General features: G+C 46.6%; 1 protein-coding gene across 2 annotated transcripts in view; it reads right to left on the minus strand.

Annotated features, from left to right (window-relative positions):
- AGAP1 (ArfGAP with GTPase domain, ankyrin repeat and PH domain 1) overlaps positions 1 to 19,486 on the minus strand; it is a 2,358,592-nt gene that overhangs the window by 977,272 nt on the left and 1,361,834 nt on the right. For both annotated transcript variants that reach the window (XM_030210552.1, XM_030210551.1), the window contains exon 11: positions 8,699 to 8,867. In XM_030210552.1, the coding sequence (XP_030066412.1) occupies positions 8,699 to 8,867 (169 nt within the window). The remainder of the gene's footprint in view (positions 1 to 8,698; positions 8,868 to 19,486) is intronic.

Consider the following 19,486-nt stretch of genomic DNA (forward strand, 5'->3'; position numbering starts at 1 on the left):
AAGCCTTTATCAAAACCCAGTTGTAAAAAAATCCAGGATCTCCACCACCAAAGTGCGCAATGGATAAATGTCCCGACTGCACACCATGCTTCCAAAACCCACCAAGTTCTAATATAATTCAGAGAAATCGAACAACGATGCGACAGAAGCATCGTGGCAATCACGCTGGCAGAATAACCTCTCTTTGTCAACCAAGCCCGCTCAAGGGCCAAGCCATAAGATAAAATCGAGCCAGGTCTGGATGAACCCAAGGGCTCTGGACTAGAAGACCATGAGATTCTGGAAACCTAAGCGGAGAGCCAATGAGGAGACACATGAGATTGCTATACCAAGGCCTGCGGGGCCAATTCAGTGCTACCAAGACTATATTTCCCCTGTTCACCTCAGTCCTTTAAATTAGGCACCCCAGAAGGGGCCACGGAGGAAATGCTAAAGAAACCCCAATGGCCAAGGCTGGAGAAAAGCATCCACGCCCATCGCTTTGAGATCCCTTCTTTGACCAAAGTATTGTCACACCTTTGCGTTGAGATTTGTGGCTAATACATCCATGACTGGACGCCTCCAGCAATCTACAAATGCCTGAAACACTGTCACACTGAGAGCTCATTCTCCCGGGTCTAGAGTGTTTTGACTGAGAAAGTCTGCCTGAACGTTCAACAATCCCACTATATACAACGCCTAGAGAGCGGCCAGGAGAAGCTCCTCCCAACTCATGAGATGCACTGCTTCCTGTTCCAACTGGTGACTCCACGTACCCCCTTGGTAACTGACATAAGCCATTGCTGTAGCGTTGTCTAATAGGATGCATACTGACTCACCTCTGACCAGAGAACGGAAAGCTTCTAGAGCCAACCAAATTGCTCTGGTTTCTACGAGGTTGATCGAGCAGCATGTCTCCGTCCAAGACCAAAGATCCTGCGCAAACTGACAGAGAGAGTAAGCTCTCCAGCCCGAGGATGGCATCTGTTGTGGCTACTATCCACCAAGACTGATCCAGAGGCACCCCTTGGTCAGGTTGGTTGCTCAAAGCCACAAATGGAGGCTGCTACACTTCTGAGCTTGCAGTGGCAATTTCATATGTAGAGAATCCTTCTGCGGTGACCATCTGGACAGGAGGGACTTCTGCAGAGATCTCATGTGTGCCCTGGCCCAAGTTACCACTTCTATCATTGCTACTAGGGAGCCCAAAACTTGCAGATAATCCCTTGCAGTTGGCACCGACCATTGCAGAAACGCTTGAATCTGAGCCTGCAACTTGAGAATACTGTTTTGCAGAAGAAACACATGACCCTGAACTGTACTGAAGGACACTACTAGGTAGTCGAGTGTCTGAGACGGCACTAGAGGACTCTTCAGAGAGTTGATCACCCAAGCAAGGAACTGAACCTCTCGAGTCATGACCTCCAGACTTTTCTGATATGACTTTGCCCTGATTAGCCAATCGTCCAAGTACGGATGAACTAGAATACTGTCTTTTCCTGACAGCTGCTGCAAAAACAACCATAACCTTTGTGAATGTGTGAGGAGCCGTGGCGAGTTTGAAAGGCAAAGCTCAAAATTGATAATGCTTGCCCAAAACCGCAAATCAAAGAAAATGCAGGTACATGGGCCGAATCAGAATGTGTAGATAGGCCTCTACAGCGCAGTCAAAAACTCTCCAGACCAGATAGCCTCTATGATGGAGCGGAGAATCTCCATATGAAAACTGGTGACTTTGAGTGCCCGAATGACAGCCTTGAGATCCAAAATTGGTCTGAAAGAAGCTTCTTTCTTCAGTACGACAAAGCAAATGGAATAACGACTTTGCCTCATCTCTGAGGAGGGACCTGGGCAAATAGCCTGCAGATCAAGATGCTTTTTCAGAGTATCCTGGACAGCACCGTCTTGAGGCGAGAACAACGGGGAGACTCCAGGAAGGTATCTGGAAATTCTAAGGTGTACCCATCACGAATAACCTCTAACAGAGGTAACAGAGGTAATCTGGGCCCACCTCCAATAGAACTGTGTTAAGCAAACTCCCACAGGAATCACAGGCTGGACCCAGAAAACCTCATTGGGCAGGGCGGGCTGTCGACTGGAAAGAGGCTCCTGCATCTGTGCCTCCCCATTAAGCCCCTCAAAAGGATCGATTCCTCTGAAAGAACTGGAACCACTCTACTTGCTCAAAAATCTCATCCCCGAGTTCTCCAAGAAAGCAGGCTGTGATCCGACGCCCAAGGCACTTTAGTATCTCCTAGATTGCAGACTAACTTGTCTAACTCTTCCCCAAACAGAAAGGATCCCTTAAAAGGGAATTTACTCAGCTTAGATTAAGAAGCTGCATCCGCTGACCAACCTTGCAGTCAATTAAGAGCGCCTTGTGGCCACACTCAAGACCACGGACTTAGAAGAGGCCCTCAGCAAACCATGTAAAGCCAAAAAGACAGAACCCATCCCAATCTTAGCCACTTTGGAGTCTATCGAAGCCAAATCATCCGAAGTTCTATCCAATACTCTCTCAGACCAACAGAAACAATTCCTAGCCACCAAGGCACCACAGCTGGCTGCCTGAACCGCCAAAGCGGACACATCAAAACTACTCTTTAACTGAGCCTCCATACGATAATCCTGAATGTCCTTAAGCACTGTGCCTCCATCCACTGGGACAGTATTCCTCTTAGTGACTGCTGAGACTACCGCATCCATGACTGGAGGCTTGAGAAGGGACATACCTGAATCAGGAACTGGATAGAGAAAAGCAGAAACCGGCACATCCCACTGTGCCTAAATATCTCTGATATCCCGGTGCACAGGGAAGGACTTAACCGGACTTCTAATGCCTTTTATCAGGAAATCTACATTATGGCCTGCCACGGCCACGGGCTCCTCTTCTTCAAAATTCAAGGTAGTAGCCACCAATGAAATAAGCTCCCGTAAATCATCTCTGTGAAAAATTCTAATCACAGAAGGATCCTTCCCAGGGGGCAAAGTCTCCACACCCTAGTTCCCTGGATCAAAGTCCTCAGAAAACTGTCCCTCTGTTACATTCCTCACCTGCGGTGCGATCCGCACAATCAGTTCGCCTCCGGACGCTATCTCGGTAGCGATGGCCGGCCATATTGTCGGTCAGTGTCAGCCATGCTTGCTTTGGTCGCATGGCCAGCCATATCTATTCAATCCTAAAGGCCGGCCTGCGGTGCATTCCGCACGAGCGGTTCCCCTCCGGTCGCTATTTCGGTGGCGATGGCCGTCATGTTGGCAGTCAGCGATGGTCAAGCTCGTTTCAGTCGAGTAGCTGGCCATTCCAATTTGGCCTGAAGGCCAGGCACGCGGACTGTCGGTGTTTATGAGGCGGGGCTTCCTTCCAGCGCGGTCTTTCGTCTCGCCGATGGTGCGAGATTGGCCGCCTCTCGCTCTGCTCAACCCCGCTCCTGTAGCCTTCCAATCCAGGATCGCTCTCCCCAGCTGACTGAGGTTACGGTCGACGAGGGGACTATTTAAGAACCACGGTTCCCTTCATACCTTGCTTCGGGCTTCTATCGTTGTAGAGGTCTGGTGCTTGTGATTGAGCATTCTGCAGTCTACTTTCCTGTTTGACTTGACTCTCGGATTGAACCTGACCATTCTCTGCTTTGCTGCCTGCCCTGACTCTTGGATTGAACCTGACCATTCTCTGTTTCGCTGTCTGCCATGACTCTCGGATTTGACCTACTGATCTCTGCTTGGCCGCCGGAACCCGTTGGTATCCAGAAGTCCTGGTGGCCACCTGCACCTGGGGGCTCAACTCCTGGGGAACGGTGGTCGCTCGCAGGTGAAGCTGGGGTTGTTCGGCTGCCCAGCCGAGTGCGGCGCTAGTCTTCTGTCTACCATGCTCAGGCAGGGCACAAGGGCTCACTACCATCGTCCTAACACCCTCTCCTAATTATTCGGCCTCCTCTAGCAAGGGCATCTCCTGATCTGGCTCAGAAACCAGGTCCTCCTCTAGATCTCAGGACCCTTTAGGACATTTTGGTGAGGCCACCTGCCTCTCTAGGCAGCCACCTAAAAGGGCCAAAGTATTTTCTAATGGCTCTTCTTCCACCCCCGTCCCGCCCTCTCTGTTGGGGTTCCTCAAGGATATGTCCTTGGACCACTTCTTTTCTCAATATACACCTCTTCCCTGGGCTCGCTGATCTCATCACATGGTTTCCAGTACCATCTCTATGCTGATGACACCCAGCTTTATCTCTCCACTCCCGACATCACAGTCGAAACCCAGGCCAAAGTTTCGGCCTGCCTTTCAGACATCGCTGCCTGGATGTCCAACCGGCATCTGAAACTGAACATGGCAAAGACTGAGCTCCTTGTCTTTCCACCCAAACCCTCTTCTCCTCTTCCCCCACTTTCCGTCTCTGTTGACAACGCCCTCATCCTCCCCGTCTCTTCAGCCCGCAATCTCGGAGTCATTTTTGACTCCTCCCTCTCCTTCTCTGCCCATATCCAGCAGACAGCTAAGACCTGTCGCTTCTTCCTCTATAATATTAGCAAAATTCGCCCATTCCTCTCTGAACAGACCACCCGAACCCTCGTCCACTCGCTCATTACCTCTCGTCTTGACTATTGCAACCTTCTCCTCGCTGGCCTCCCGCTTAGCCACCTATCCCCCCTTCAATCTATCCAAAATTCCGCCGCACGTCTCATCTACCGCGTGAACCGATACTCTCATATCACCCCTCTCCTCAAGTCGCTTCACTGGCTCCCGATTCGCTATCGTATACAGTTCAAGCTTCTCCTATTGACCTTCAAAATTGCACTCAATCTGCAGCCCCCCATTACCTCTCTACCCTCCTCTCCCCGTATGTTCCCACCCGTAACCTCCGCTCTCAGAACAAATCACTCCTATCTGTACCCTTCTCCACCACCGCTAACTCCAGACTCCGCCCCTTCTGCCTCGCATCACCTTATGCCTGGAACAGACTTCCCGAGCCCATACGCCATGCGCCCTCCCTGACCATTTTCAAGTCCTTACTCAAAGCACATCTATTCTCCCTTGCTTTTGGCGCCTAACCACCTTCTCCATTCATGATACCTACACTTACTACATAGTTTGTTACCTTTAGATTGTAAGCTCTCTTGAGCAGGGACTGTCCTTCCCCATGTTTAAACTTGTACAGCGCTGCGTAACCCTGGCAGCGCTATGGAAATGCTAAGTAGTAGTAGGACCCAACTTTTGTAATAAAGCGGCCTTGAACATCTGAACGACGAATTCAGGAGGGAAACCTCCCTCCGGTACCCCTGAATGTTCAGGCAAAGCTGTGGCAGCCTGCTCCAAAGAGTGGAACGGTAGGGGAGCAGGCCACTCCACTGACACAGGCTGAGAGGATAAAATAATGGAGCTTCCCACCAAATCGGAAGCTGGCATCATTTCCTTACTGCCCCCCCCCCCAAATCCTGCTGAACTACGGTTGCAGGAGAGGAAGCGGAATGAGAGGGCCTGCCTGCTGTCAACATTTCCACCATCATGCAGTACTTCCAGGTACCTCTCAACACAAGCCCCTGCCACTGACAGACCACACAACTGCGGAGTTTTCTGCCATCCCATGGTCCTCTATCGCGCCGAAGCAGCTTTCCTCCTTTCTTTTTCCAGTGGGAGCCCGCACACCGAATGCCACAGAAAAAGCAGCAATACCGCCACAAATAAAGGCTCGTTTGCACCTGTAACTGCTTCAAGCACTTTTGTTGTTTTTTTTTTTTCTTTCTTCACAAATGCAGCTGCAGACCTCAAAACACACTTCGCTAGAAGAGTTGAGGCAAGCTCCCACATACAGGGCAGCGTCCAGCGCTATAAAGGAGGAAAACGAGAGAAATTGGGGGGAGGGAACCGGCCACCCGAATGTGACTCCCCCAAGGCATATAGAGACCCCCACGGGCCTCAGTCTCCAGAGAAATACAAGAGACACTGGTGAACAGAAGATTACCTAGATTACTGCAATGCACTCTACACTGGCTGCAAAGAGCAAATAATCAAGAAACTTCAGACAGCTCAGAACACTGCAGCTAGACTCATACTCGGTAAAACAAAATACGAAAGCGCTAAACCCCTACGAAAAAAGATGCACTGGCTCCCACTCAAAGAACGTATTACGTTCAAAATATGCACCCTAGTTCATAAAATTATTCATGGAGACGCACCAGCCTACATGTCAGACCTGATAGATCTACCACCCAGGATATCATCCCGCACATTCCTTAATCTTCACTTCCAAAACTGTAAAGGTCTCAAATACAAACTAACTCATGCGTCAAACATTTCATACCTGAGCACACAATTCTGGAATGCGCTGCCGCGCAATTTAAAAACGATCTATGAACTAGCTAACTTCCGAATTTTACTGAAGACTCATCTCTTTAACAAGGCATACAACAATGATCAACAAATATGAACTCCTGTACCCATATCCAGAACTGCCTCCATAATATCTACTTGACAAAATATTAACATGTTTTTTTCATTATCATGCTACCCAAGATCCTTTTGCTATTACTAAATGTATACTTTCTTATATAATTCTTATATATTTCTTATTATGTTTGCTTGTTAAAATACTATCATGTTCTATCATTATCATGTTACCCAAAATCCTTCTGTTATCACTAAATGTATACTCTCTCATGTATTTCCACTACTCATGATGTATTGTAAGCCACATTGAGCCTGCAAAGAGGTGGGAAAATGTGGGATACAAATGCAACCAATAAATAAATAAAAATAAAACCTAGAAATAGTTCACTTAGTCTGTAAAAAGATACTGTCCACTGCATTTAAATTTTTTTTTTAAACAAGAAAGAAAGAGAGCACAGAGAAAAGAGACTAAAGGGCTCACCACCTTCCACCTGCGGGAGACTGAGAATACTGAATCTATCTCTAGCTAGCCAGGGCTCTTATTGGCTCTCTCTAGAGTCAGAGTTCTCAGTCTCCACCTGCTGACCACCCCCCCCCCCCCCGGCCAAAAAAAATCCCTGGCGGTCCAGTGGACCCCAAACCCAACCTGGTGAGTCCCAGGTTGTACTACTGGGTAGCCACAAATAGCCCTGGTGGTCTAGCAGGATTCCCTTCCACACAACCCCCCCACCCATCCCTTCTTCTTGCCTTGAGTAGGAGGCAGAAGGACTGATCCTGGGATGCACTGGGAGGCGCCTAAGCACCATATAAGGAGTTTTGTTTCCTTATATGGTGCTTAGGCTCCTTCCAGTGCTTCCCAGGATGCACTGGGGAGGGGCTAGGCGCTGTCATTTTGGAAACAGGTGGGCTCGAGGCAGTCCTACTGCTTCCTACTCAAGGTACAAAGAAGGGACTGGGGAATCCCGATAGACCACTAGGGCTATTATTGGTTGTCAGGGGGTCCAGGTTGGGTCAGGGGGTCTACCAGACCACCAGAGAAAGGGTTGGAAGGTTTTCTAAGGTTGGGAAAGTCAGATCGGGTGGCTACTGGACTATCAGGAATGTGGTCGGGTTGGAGTCCTGGGTCTGCTGGGCCACCAGGGAAAGTTTTAGGGGGTTTGGGGGGGGGGGGGGTCAGGGGGTCCGTGCATGGAGCGCCTACCTTATGGGGAGCAGTCTGCTTGCACTACACAATGCAAGGAGATTGCTTCCCATAAAGACAGGTCTAGACCTGCTGTAAAGTTTTGCACATTATGTAGGCACTCAGGTCTGTGCATTGCTCGAAATGCTCATTTTAATACTAATGAGCTCGTTGTAATAAATTTGCATAGGGTTATCAGTAACTGCTACGGCTTTCAGTCAAAGGGATGCAAAACCCCTTTGTGCATTAGACGCTAAACAAAGTTTGCTTTAGACTGGCTACAACCAATATAAAGCAAACACTGCAAGCATGGTAGGCTTTTGTGCATCAAGCACTACATGGAAAAAAAAAAAAAAACAATGAAAACCTGATTTAAAAAACCTTTGAGACTGCAGAAGAGTCATAAAATCCTCTTTAATGGCTGAAGGCTTAACAAAGTGCCAGAAACCATTTTCACCATTATTTTATCCTCCCACCAATGGATAAAACAAAAAAATAAGAGCAATATAGCCATACGTGAGAAACCTCTGTGCATGTGCAAAAGCTTTCTGTAAAACTGAAGAAAAGTTTATGAATGCCAGAGCCAGTGCTGGAGGAGGAATAATTGCCATGGGCTACCCTGCTACAGGGCAATTCAGGAAGCTGAATGAGAAACATCCTGTTAGTGGGATTTAGGGGCCCCAGCATATTTAATAGCAGCCCTGTTCAATTTCACATATAATGTAAGTTATATGACCCATTAGAGCAAACTCACTGTAGCTGCTTACCATCTAGTTATCTCTTGAACAACATTATGTTCATATAACTTTCTGGAACTAGTCTCCTTCATTCACTCTAACCAGCTTTGCTCATGGTGTTCATGACTGCACCCATATCGTCTACAGTTCTTTCACGTGTACACAACCCAGATCTCTGTCTTTCCCCTCTCAGGCCAGAATCTCTAAGGCCTAAATCCTGAAGGTCTTTTTTTTTGCTATCTACAGTATCTAAAATATACTAAAACTTTTTTGTTACAATAAATAGCAAATAGAAACACAGTAATCCAAAATAATAGTAGGGCAGACATTTTAACTGATAGACTGTCAGGTTTACTAAGGATCCTTTCTGCCTATTTTTTTTCCAGCTGCGAGTAGTGTGTGACAAAATATCATCTTTACCTGAATTTGGTGAGATCTGTAAACTGCTCACATCTTTGGAAAGGCCATTTGTTTTGGGGCTTGAGATAGGTGCACAGGCAGAAGTGGCACGAGGTGGTCTTTTTCCAGGAACTTTCACAGTGGTTCTTAGAAGGTCAATTTCCTTTCCATGAACATTCTGCATATAATCCTGCAATAAAGGGGCCAACAATGGTGATATAAATGAAGAAAATCATTTAAAATCTATTACACTTTTATCCCAACTACATTCTAGAATACACTGCCACCAGAGAAATGTAGAAAATATAAATAAGGACTGCAAAGTCTATCTAATTTTAAAATCCTAAAACTGACACTTAAGACATTGAAGGCCAGATGCACTAAACTTAACGAGCCATTAACGAGCAAGTAGTAAACCCTGGCATGCACTAAAGACTTTTTTCCGACGACGGTAGCAACTAACGAAAACGGAATGCAGATGAGCAAATTGTGTAGAAACCCTATTGTAATGAGATGCCCTAACCTTTTCTGATTGCCTTAACACTGGGAAATTTAATGAGAGGTCTGTACCTCTCATTGGGGCTGCGCGGGATTGAAAAACTGCTACAAAAGTAACAAAAAAAAAAAAAAAATAGTGCTCCGCTTTAGAAAAAGACGTCTATTTTGGCTGTCATCCCCCCCCCCCCCCAAGACGCTGCACCGTTGAGGACGCCCATTAAAAAAAACAACATCCATTTTGGCCGTCATTCCCCCCCCCCCAAGACGCTGCACTGCTCACCCCCTCCGATGCGACTTGACAGTGCAGTTGATGACGCCCATCCAAAAAAAACGTCCATTTTGGCCGTCACCCCCCCCCCCCCCCCCACACACACACAATAATAAGAACGTCTTTTCTGGCAGTGCTTCACTCAGCTGAGAGACCTGGAAGTCCCTGAGCCAATCACAACGCGTTTAGGGTTCATTGAGAGCTAACAATCAAATTTTGCACCTGAGGCAATGAAGAGTTAAGTGACTTCTCCAAGATCACAAGCAGCAGGCACCCCTGGATGTCAAGCCTGGTACTACATCGACTAGACTAAATCTGTACATGTGCTTAATTAACATTTTCTGTTTCTCTAGTGTTGCGCTGCATGCACAGTGTGACTTCTTGGGGTATAAGTTTAATTTTTTTTTCTATATATTAATATTTAAACTTTATGGTCACTTATTCTGTACCTGGCAAGTGTCTATTTGTTTTCAGTGTTTATGACTGAGGTCAGGTACTTTGTTTATATGGAGTTTCTATTTAAGCATTTGTAATAATTCAGTTTGCTCAGTTTCCCAAGAGGCATATTGAAGTTCTAGGTTCCACTGCAATATTTATTGTGTTGTGTTTTCCTAGGTAGGGTCATTGTTTGTGTTACTTCTGTAAACTAGTAGTGTTATGGTAAAGTAGATAAGCTCTGTAGGTCCTGAATGATTTTTGTAGGCTTTGTATAACAGGTACTTCACAATATGCTTGGTACAGGAGAGGGGCTATATTTTTACTAAGATTATACCAAAAATCAGAACTTTCTTTTAGTACGAGGAGTTCATGGGGAAATGCCCTTTACCTTCATACACCAGAAGCATACACAGAGCAAACAATGTAGCAGTGTACAGAGCACTCTACATACCAGGGCCTTTAGACGAAATGCAAAGGCAAGGGCTGCAGTCTCTAAGTGATTAATAAAGCCCTTCAACACCAGAGGCACAGCTGCAGCAATCTCCTTGCCTCCAAACAGAGGCTTGACACACAGAGAAGTCAGCCCACAGGAAGGAACAACGGGAGCCATCTTGGATACTGGCATAGAGGAGTCGGCAGCCATCTTGGAAGAGGCATAGCCCACACAGGTGAGGTTCAGTAGGGCAATCAGCACACAGAGCCAGAGAGAAACTAAGACTGAGACAGACACAGAGACAAGCAGAAGCTAGCACAGCCACTGACTCCCAGAAACAGGGTAAGAATGAGGGTGGTCACGGCCACAGACGTGACATTACGTTCCCGCCCGTAACCTCCGTTCACAGGACAAATCCCTCCTCTCTGTACCCTTCTCCACCACCGCCAACTCCAGGCTCCGCTCATTCTGCCTCGCCTCACCCTATGCTTGGAACAACCTTCCTGAGCCCTTATGCCTAGCCCCCTCCCTGCCCATCTTCAAGTCTTTGCTTAAAACCCACCTCTTCAATGCTGCATTCGGCACCTAACTCTTACCGTTCAGTAAATCCAGACTGCCCCATTTTGACCGCCCCTATCGGACTGACCGTTCATTTGTCTCTTAGATTGTAAGCTCTTTGAGCAGGGACCGGATTTAGTGAAGGGAAGTCTTGCCTCACCAATCTAATGCATTTTTTTGAGGGGGTAAGCAAACATGTGGACAATGGGGAGCCGGTTGATATTGTATATCTGGATTTTCAGAAGGCGTTTGACAAAGTGCCGCACGAAAGACTCCTGAAGAAATTGCAGAGTCATGGAATCGGAGGTAGGGTATTATTATGGATTAAGAACTGGTTGAAAGATAGGAAGCAGAGAGTAGGATTGCGTGGCCAGTATTCTCAGTGGAGGAGGGTAGTTAGTGGGGTCCCGCAGGGGTCTGTGCTGGGTCCGTTGCTTTTTAATGTATTTATAAATGACCTAGAGATGGGAATAACTAGTGAGGTAATTAAATTCGCCGATGACACAAAATTATTCAGGGTCGTCAAGTCGCAGGAGGAATGTGAACGATTACAGGAGGACCTTGCGAGACTGGGAGAATGGGCGTGCAAGTGGCAGATGAAGTTCAATGTTGACAAGTGCAAAGTGATGCATGTGGGTAAGAGGAACCCGAATTATAGCTACGTCTTGCAAGGTTCTGCGTTAGGAGTTACGGATCAAGAAAGGGATCTGGGTGTCGTCGTCGATGATACGCTGAAACCTTCTGCTCAGTGTGCTGCTGCGGCTAGGAAAGCGAATAGAATGTTGGGTGTTATTAGGAAGGGTATGGAGTCCAGGTGTGCGGATGTTATAATGCCGTTGTATCGCTCCATGGTGCGACCGCACCTGGAGTATTGTGTTCAGTACTGGTCTCCGTATCTCAAAAAAGATATAGTAGAATTGGAAAAGGTACAGCGAAGGGCGACGAAAATGATAGTGGGGATGGGACGACTTTCCTATGAAGGGAGGCTGAGAAGGCTAGGGCTTTTCAGCTTGGAGAAGAGACGGCTGAGGGGAGATATGATAGAAGTGTATAAAATAATGAGTGGAATGGATCGGGTGGATGTGAAGCGACTGTTCACGCTATCCAAAAATACTAGGACTAGAGGGCATGAGTTGAAGCTACAGTGTGGTAAATTTAAAACGAATCGGAGAAAATTTTTCTTCACCCAACGTGTAATTAGACTCTGGAATTCGTTGCCGGAGAACGTGGTACGGGCGGTTAGCTTGACGGAGTTTAAAAAGGGGTTAGATTCCTAAAGGACAAGTCCATAGACCGCTATTAAATGGACTTGGAAAAATTCCGCATTTTTAGGTATAACTTGTCTGGAATGTTTTTACGTTTGGGGAGCGTGCCAGGTGCCCTTGACCTGGATTGGCCACTGTCGGTGACAGGATGCTGGGCTAGATGGACCTTTGGTCTTTCCCAGTATGGCACTACTTATGTACTTATGTACCGTCCCTCTATGTTAAATTGTACAGTGCTGCGTAACTCTAGTAGCAATTTAGAAATGTTGAGTAGTAGTTTTTCCCTGCGAGCTGCTCTTTCAGTCTTTTTTTCACCGTTTTAGTAGATTGGTGAGGCAAGATTTCCCTTCACTAAATCCATGTTGACTTTAAGGGGCATAATCGAACGGGGCGCCCAAGTTTTCCTCGCAGGATGTCCCCGCGAAGGGGCAGGGAAACCCGTATTATTGAAACAAGATGGGTGGCCATCTTTCGTTTCGATAATACGGTCGGGGATGCCCAAATCTCAGCATTTAGGTTGACCTTAGAGATTGTCGTCCCTAGAGATGGTCGTCTCCGATTTTCGGCGATAATGGAAACCAAGGACGCCCATCTCAGAATCGAACAAATCCACGCCATTTGGTCATGGGAGGAACCAGCATTCGTAGTGCACTGGTCCCCCTCACATGCCAGGACACCAAACGGGCACCCTAGGGGGCACTGCAGTGGACTTCAGAAAAAGCTCCCAGGTGCATAGCTCCCTTACCTTGTGTGCTGAGCCCCCCAAACCCCACTCCCACAACTTTATACCACTACCATAGTCCATAAGGATGAAGAGGGGCACTTAGATGTGGGTACAATGTGTTTGTGGTGGGTTTTGGAGGGCTCACATTTACCACCACAAGTGTAACAGGTGGGGGGATGGGCCTGGGTGAAGTGCACTGCAGTACCCACTAAAACTGCTCCAGGGACCTGCATACAGCTGTCAAGGAGCTGGGTATGATATTTGAGGCTGGCATAGCTGGAAAAAATATTTTTTAAACCTTTCTTTTAGGGTGGGAGGGGGTTGGTGACCAGATTCCTTCCAGTGGTCATCTGGTCATTTAGGGTACATTTTTGTGGCTTGGCCTTAAAAAAAAAAAAAAGGACCAAGAAAGTCGGCCAACTGTTCGTCAGGAATGCCTTCTTTTTTCCATTATCGGTCGAGGACGCCCATGTGTTAAGCACGCCCCAGTCCTGCCTTTGCTATGCTTCTAACATGCCCCTGTGAACTTTGGTCATCCCCGCGACGGACAGCAGTAGAGGACGCCCAAAATCGGCTTTCGATTATGCCGATTTAGGCGACTCTGGGAGAAGGACGCCCATCTCCCGATGTGTGTCGAAAGATGGGCGCCCTTCTCTTTCAAAAATAAGCCTGTTTGTCTCATTAATCCATGCTTTTGAATATGCTCTGTAATTTTGTTCTTTATAATAGTCTCTACCATTTTGCGCAGCACCGACGTCAGACTCACCGGTCTATAATTTCCCGAATCTCCTCTGAAACCTTTTATAAAAATCGGCCTTACATTGGCCACCCTCCAATCTTACGGTACCACGCTCAATTTTAAGGATAAATTACATATTACTAACAGAATACGGCAGCCAGACTCATCTTTGGAAAGCCAAAATATGAAAGTGCAAAACCATTACGAGAGAAACTGCACTGGCTTCCACTCAAGGAACGCGTCACTTTTAAAATATGCACATCAGTCCACAAAATCATTCACGGCGAAGCCCCAGCCTACATGTATGAGTTGATAGACTTACCACCCAGAAACGCCAAAAGATCATCCCGAACCTTCCTTAACCTCCACTTCCCCAATTGCAAGGGCGTGAAATACAAAGCGCTACACGCGTCAACCTTTTCTCACATGAGCACGCAGTTTTGGAATACACTGCCGCGCAACTTAACAACAATCAACGAGCAAGCTTCCTTCCGCAGATTATTGAAGACCCATCTTTTCGAAAAAATTTACGGAAAGAAACAAAACACATAAAGTCCACACTTAATGTTCACTAATGCATCATACATTCACCTCTGAACTCTCATTCCCGTAATATTACATCACTCATACCTTTACTCACAGAAAGAAATATACCATATGTCCTCATGCCTTTTTATTGCCCTCTAAGCTCCCACTGTTTCATTCCAAAGTTTCAATGTTCATGTTCCATTGTTACATTCCCTAACGACACCTCAATTGTTTCGCATAACTCTGCACAATGTAATCCATAACCAATCTGTAACAAATTGTATTTCCAACATTTAACTCTTATTGTAAGCCACACTGAACCCGCAAAAAGGTGGGAAAATGTGGGATACAAATGCAATAAATAAATAAATAAAACTCCGCAAGTTCGATTTTTCAGTTCTATAAGTATTCTGGTATGAATACCATCCGGTCCAAGAGATTTGCTACTCTTCAGTTTGTACAACTGCCCCATTACATCCTCTAGGTTTACAGAGAATTCATTAAGTTTATCCGACTTGTCAGCTTCGAATACCATTTCTGGCACCGGTATCCCACCCAAATCTTCCTCGGTGAAGACCAAAGCAAAGAATTCATTTAATCTCTACTACTACTTAGCATTTCTATAGCGCTACAAGGCGTACGCAGCGCTGCCCAAACATAGAAGAAAGACAGTCCCTGCTCTAAGAGCTTACAATCTAATAGACAAAAAAAAAAAATAAAGTAAGCAAATCAAATCAATTAATGTGAACGGGAAGGAAGAGAGGAGGGTAGGTGGAGGCAAGTGGTTACGAGTCAAAAGCAATGTTAAAGAGGTGGGCTTTCAGTCTAGATTTAAAGGTGGCCAAGGATGGCGCAAGACGTAGGGGCTCAGGAAGTTTAATCCAGGCGTAGGGTGCAGCGAGACAGAAGGCGCGAAGTCTGGAGTTGGCAGTAGTGGAAAAGGGAACAGATAAGAACGATTTATTCATGGAGTGCACGGGAAGGAGTGTAGGGAAGGACGAGTGTGGAGAGATACTGGGGAGCAGCAGAGTGAGTACATTTATAGGTTAGTAGAAGAAGTCTGAACAGGATGCGAAAACAGGAGGTGGGAGAGGTGACTAAGTGGGAGGCCAGCAAGAAGCAGATTGCAGTAGTCTAAACGAGAGGTGACAAGGGTGTGGATGAGGGTTTTGGTAGAGTGCTCGGAAAGAAAGGGGCGGATTTTACGGATGTTGTAAAGAAAGAAACGACAGGTCTTGGCAATCTGCTGGATATGAGCAGAGAAGGAGAGAGAAGAGTCAAAGATGACCCCAAGGTTTCGAGCTGAGGAGACAGGGAGAATGAGAGAGCCATCAACAGAAATAGAAAACGGGGGGAGCGGGGAGGTGGGTTTGGCGGGGAAAATGAGAAGCTCGGTTTTGGTCATATTTAATTTCAGGTGGCGTTAAGACATCCAGACAGCAATGTCAGACAAGCACGCTGAAAGTTTGGTTTGGATGCAAGGTGAGATATCAGGGGTAGAAAGGTAGATTTGGGAGTCATCAGCATAGAGATGGTAGAAAAAGCCATGGGATGAGATTAATGAACCAAGGGAAGAAGTGTAGACAGAAAAGAGGAGGGGACCAAGAACAGAACCCTAGGGACGCCGGCAGGCAGAGGGATAGAAGTAGAAGAGGATCCACCAGAGTGAACACTAAAGGTGCGGAGGGAGAGGTAGGAAGAGAACCAGGAAAGGACAGAGCCCTGGAATCCAAGTGAGGACAGGGTATCGAGAAGTATGCTGTGATCGACAGTGTCAAAAGCAGCGGAAAGATCAAGAAGAATGAGGATGGAATATTGACCTCTGGATTTAGCCAGTAATAGGTCATTGGAGACTTTAGTAAGCGCAGTTTCGGTTGAGTGGAGAGGGCGAAAACCAGGTTGTAGTGGGTCAAGAATAGCATGTGAGGAGAGAAAATCAAGGCAGCGGCGGTGAACAGCATGCTCAAGTAATTTGGAGAGAAAAGGAAGGAGGGAGATGGGTCGGTAATTAGAGGGACAAGTAGGGTCAAGTGAAGGCTTCTTAAGGAGAGGTGTGACCACAGCATGTTTAAAGGCAGCAGGGACAGTCGCAGTGGAAAGTGAGAGGTTGAGAATGTGACAGATAAAAGGAATAAGAGCAGGAGAGATGGCATTAAGAAGGTGGGTGGGAATGGGATCAGAGGAACAGGTGGTACATTTTGAGGAAGAAAGGAGAAGTGTAGTTTCCTCAATAGTAACTTCAGGAAAGGAGGAAAGGGAATGAGGGGAAGGAGAGAGAGGGGAACGGACTAGTGGAGGGAGAGGTGGTGAGGTAGAGAAAGCAAGGTTTATCTTTTGAACCTTGTTGTGAAAGAATTCAGCAAGGGTCTGAGGAGATAATGAAGGGGGAGTTGGGGGAGGAGGCACCTTGAGGAGAGAGTTCAATGTGGTGAAGAGAAGTCGAGGATTAGAGCCAAGAGAGTTGGTCAGTTGGATATAATTATCCTGCTTGGCACGTAAAAGAGCAGATTGGAAGGAGGTCAGCATGAACTTAAAGTGTAGGAAATCAGCAAGGGCCCGAGATTTCCGCCAGAGGCGTTCGGCAGAGCGGGTACAGGAATGTAGGTAGCGGATATTAGAAGTCAGCCAAGGTTGGGGTTTTGTACGCCTTACAGGGCGGGTCATCAAAGGTGCAAGAGTGTCTAAGGCAGAGGATAGAGTATTGTTGTAAGAAGAAACAGCCTCGTTGACAGACGTGGATGGTGCCACAGTAGAGAGGAGGTTTGAAACATGGGAGGATAGAGATGAAGGGTCAATATCGTGAAGATTCCTAGATAAATTAGATAAGATAGGACGGGACTGGGAGGGAGGAGATTTAAGTGTGAAAGTTATAAGATGGTGATCAGAGGCAAGGAAACTAGAGGGTGAACAGTTGGAGGAGAAGATGAGATCAAGACAGTGACCATTTTGATGAGTGGGAGAGGTGGAGCATAGTTGGAGATTAAAGGAGGACGTTAAAGCGAGTAACTTGGAAATATAAGAGTTGGAAGGATCATTAGCAGGAATATTAAAGTCACCAAGGATGAGAGAGGGGGAGGAAGGATCATGGAAGAAGGCAAGCCAGGCGTCAAAGTCACTGAGAAAGGATGAAAGGGACTTATCAGGGGGACGATAAATGACCGCTATTCGAAGAGGCAGAGGAGAGAAAAGGCGGATAGAGTGGACTTCAAAGGAGGAACAACAGTGAGATTGAGGTGGAAGAAGGGGTTGAAATCTGGAGGAGGGAGAGAGAAGTAGTCCAACACTGCCCCTACAGCCAGCAGGGCGAGGAGTATGTGAAAATAGATAACCGCCATGGCAGAGGGCTGCGACTGAAGCAGAGTCATCAGGGCACAGCCAGGTTTCTGTTATGGCGAGCAGATGGAGGTGACGCGAGATAAAGAGGTCCTGGATATAGGCGAGTTTGTTACAGATAGAGCGGGCATTCCATATGGCGCAAGAGAAGGGCAGAGAAGAGGAGGGGAGTAGAGAAATAGAGATGAGGTTAGAGAGGTCGCGGTGAGATCTGTAGAGTTGGGATAATAGTTGGTGAGGGGGGCCAGGATTGGGATTGATGTCACCGGCTGAGAGTAAGAGAAGGAGTAAAAGAGAGCGGAGGAGAGTAGGAGAGGTGTGGCCACGAAGGCGTCGAAGGCGAGAGGTATTTACGTGGAATGGGGAAGGCAAAATGGACAGAAGAAAGAGGCGGAGATTAAAAGCCAAGAGGGAGGAAGAGGGTAGGAGAGAAGGAGAGGTGATGAAGTCGATGGATGGGCAGTGAGTTCCTGTAGCGGAGAGAGGTAGGGGGTGAGGGAAAAGATTAGGAAGGGACAGGGCTAGGAAGAGAATGTGAATAGGGGCCATAAATGACTGAGCTACTTTAGCAACTGGGAAGAAGATTAGATGTAAAGAGAAAAATGCCCCGCGCGGCACCTAGAGCGGAGGCCCTGAGTGGATCGGAGTGGACCTGGGTGTCACCCCGGAGAAGGCTGTAAGGATATGCAGATGAGCTGCAAGTCCTCCACAGCACCTGAAAGGCAGCCGGTGGTAGAGCTGGGCACCTCTCAGCTGAGGAAAGGCTTACCAGGGGTTAGGCCGAAGCCAGCATTCCTCCCCCTGAGGGTTGCCTGATCTCTCCATTATGGCTTTGTTTTCCCTGATTGCCCCTTTTACTCCTCGGTCATCTAGCGGTCTAACTGATTCTTTTGCCGGCTTCCTGCTTTTAATATACAAAAAAAAAAAAAATTTACTATGTGTTTTGGCCTCCAACGCAATCTGTTTTTTTTTTTCAAAAGTCCCCCTTTGCCTTCCTTATCAGCGCTTTGCATTTGACTTGACATTCCTTATGCTGTTTCTTATTATTTTCAGTTGGTTCCTTCTTCCATTTTCTGAAGGATTTTCTTTTAGCTCTAATAGCTTCCTTCACCTCACTTTTTAACCACGCCTGTTGTTTGGTCTTCCGTCCTCCTTTCTTAATACACAGAATATATTTGGCCTGGCCTTCCAGAATGGTGTTTTTGAACAGCATCCACGCCTCATGTAAATTTTTGACCCTCGCAGTCACTCCTCTAAGTTTTTTTTTCACCGTTCTTCTCATATTATCATAGTCTCCTTTTTTAAAGTTAAATGCTAACGTATTTGATTTCCTATGTATACTTACTTCAAAGCTAATATCAAAACTGATCATATTATGATCACTGTTATCAAGCGGCCCCAGCACCATTACCTCCCGCACCAGATCATGCGCTCCACTAAGGACTAGGTCTAGAATTTTTCCTTCTCTCATCGGCTCCTGTACCAGCTGCTCCATAAAGCAGTCCTTGATTTCATCAAGGAGTTTTACTTCCCTAGCGTGCCCCAATGTTACATTTACCCAGTCAATATCGGGGTAATTGAAATCACCTATTAATATTGTGTTGCCCAGTTTGTTTGCGTCCCTAATTTCCTTTCACATTTCTGCATCCGTCTGCTCATCCTGGCCAGGTGGACGGTAGTACACTTCTATCACTATCCTTTTCCCCTTTACACATGGCATTTCAATCCATAGTGATTCCAAGAAATGTTTTGTTTCCTGCAGAATTTTCAATCGATTTGATTCAAGGCTGTCCTTAATATACAATGCTACCCCTCCACCAATTCGATCCACCCTATCACTACGATATAATTTGTACCCCGGTATGACAGTGTCCCACTGGTTATCCTCCTTCCACCAGGTCTCAGAGATGTCTATTATATCTAATCTTTCATTTAGTGCATTATATTCTAACTCTCCCATCTTATTTGTTAGGTTTCTGGCATTCGCATATAGACATTTCAAACTATGTTTGTTGTTTCTATTTA

Source organism: Microcaecilia unicolor, chromosome 7, assembly GCF_901765095.1.
Source record: "Microcaecilia unicolor chromosome 7, aMicUni1.1, whole genome shotgun sequence".
Lineage (NCBI taxonomy): Eukaryota > Metazoa > Chordata > Amphibia > Gymnophiona > Siphonopidae > Microcaecilia > Microcaecilia unicolor.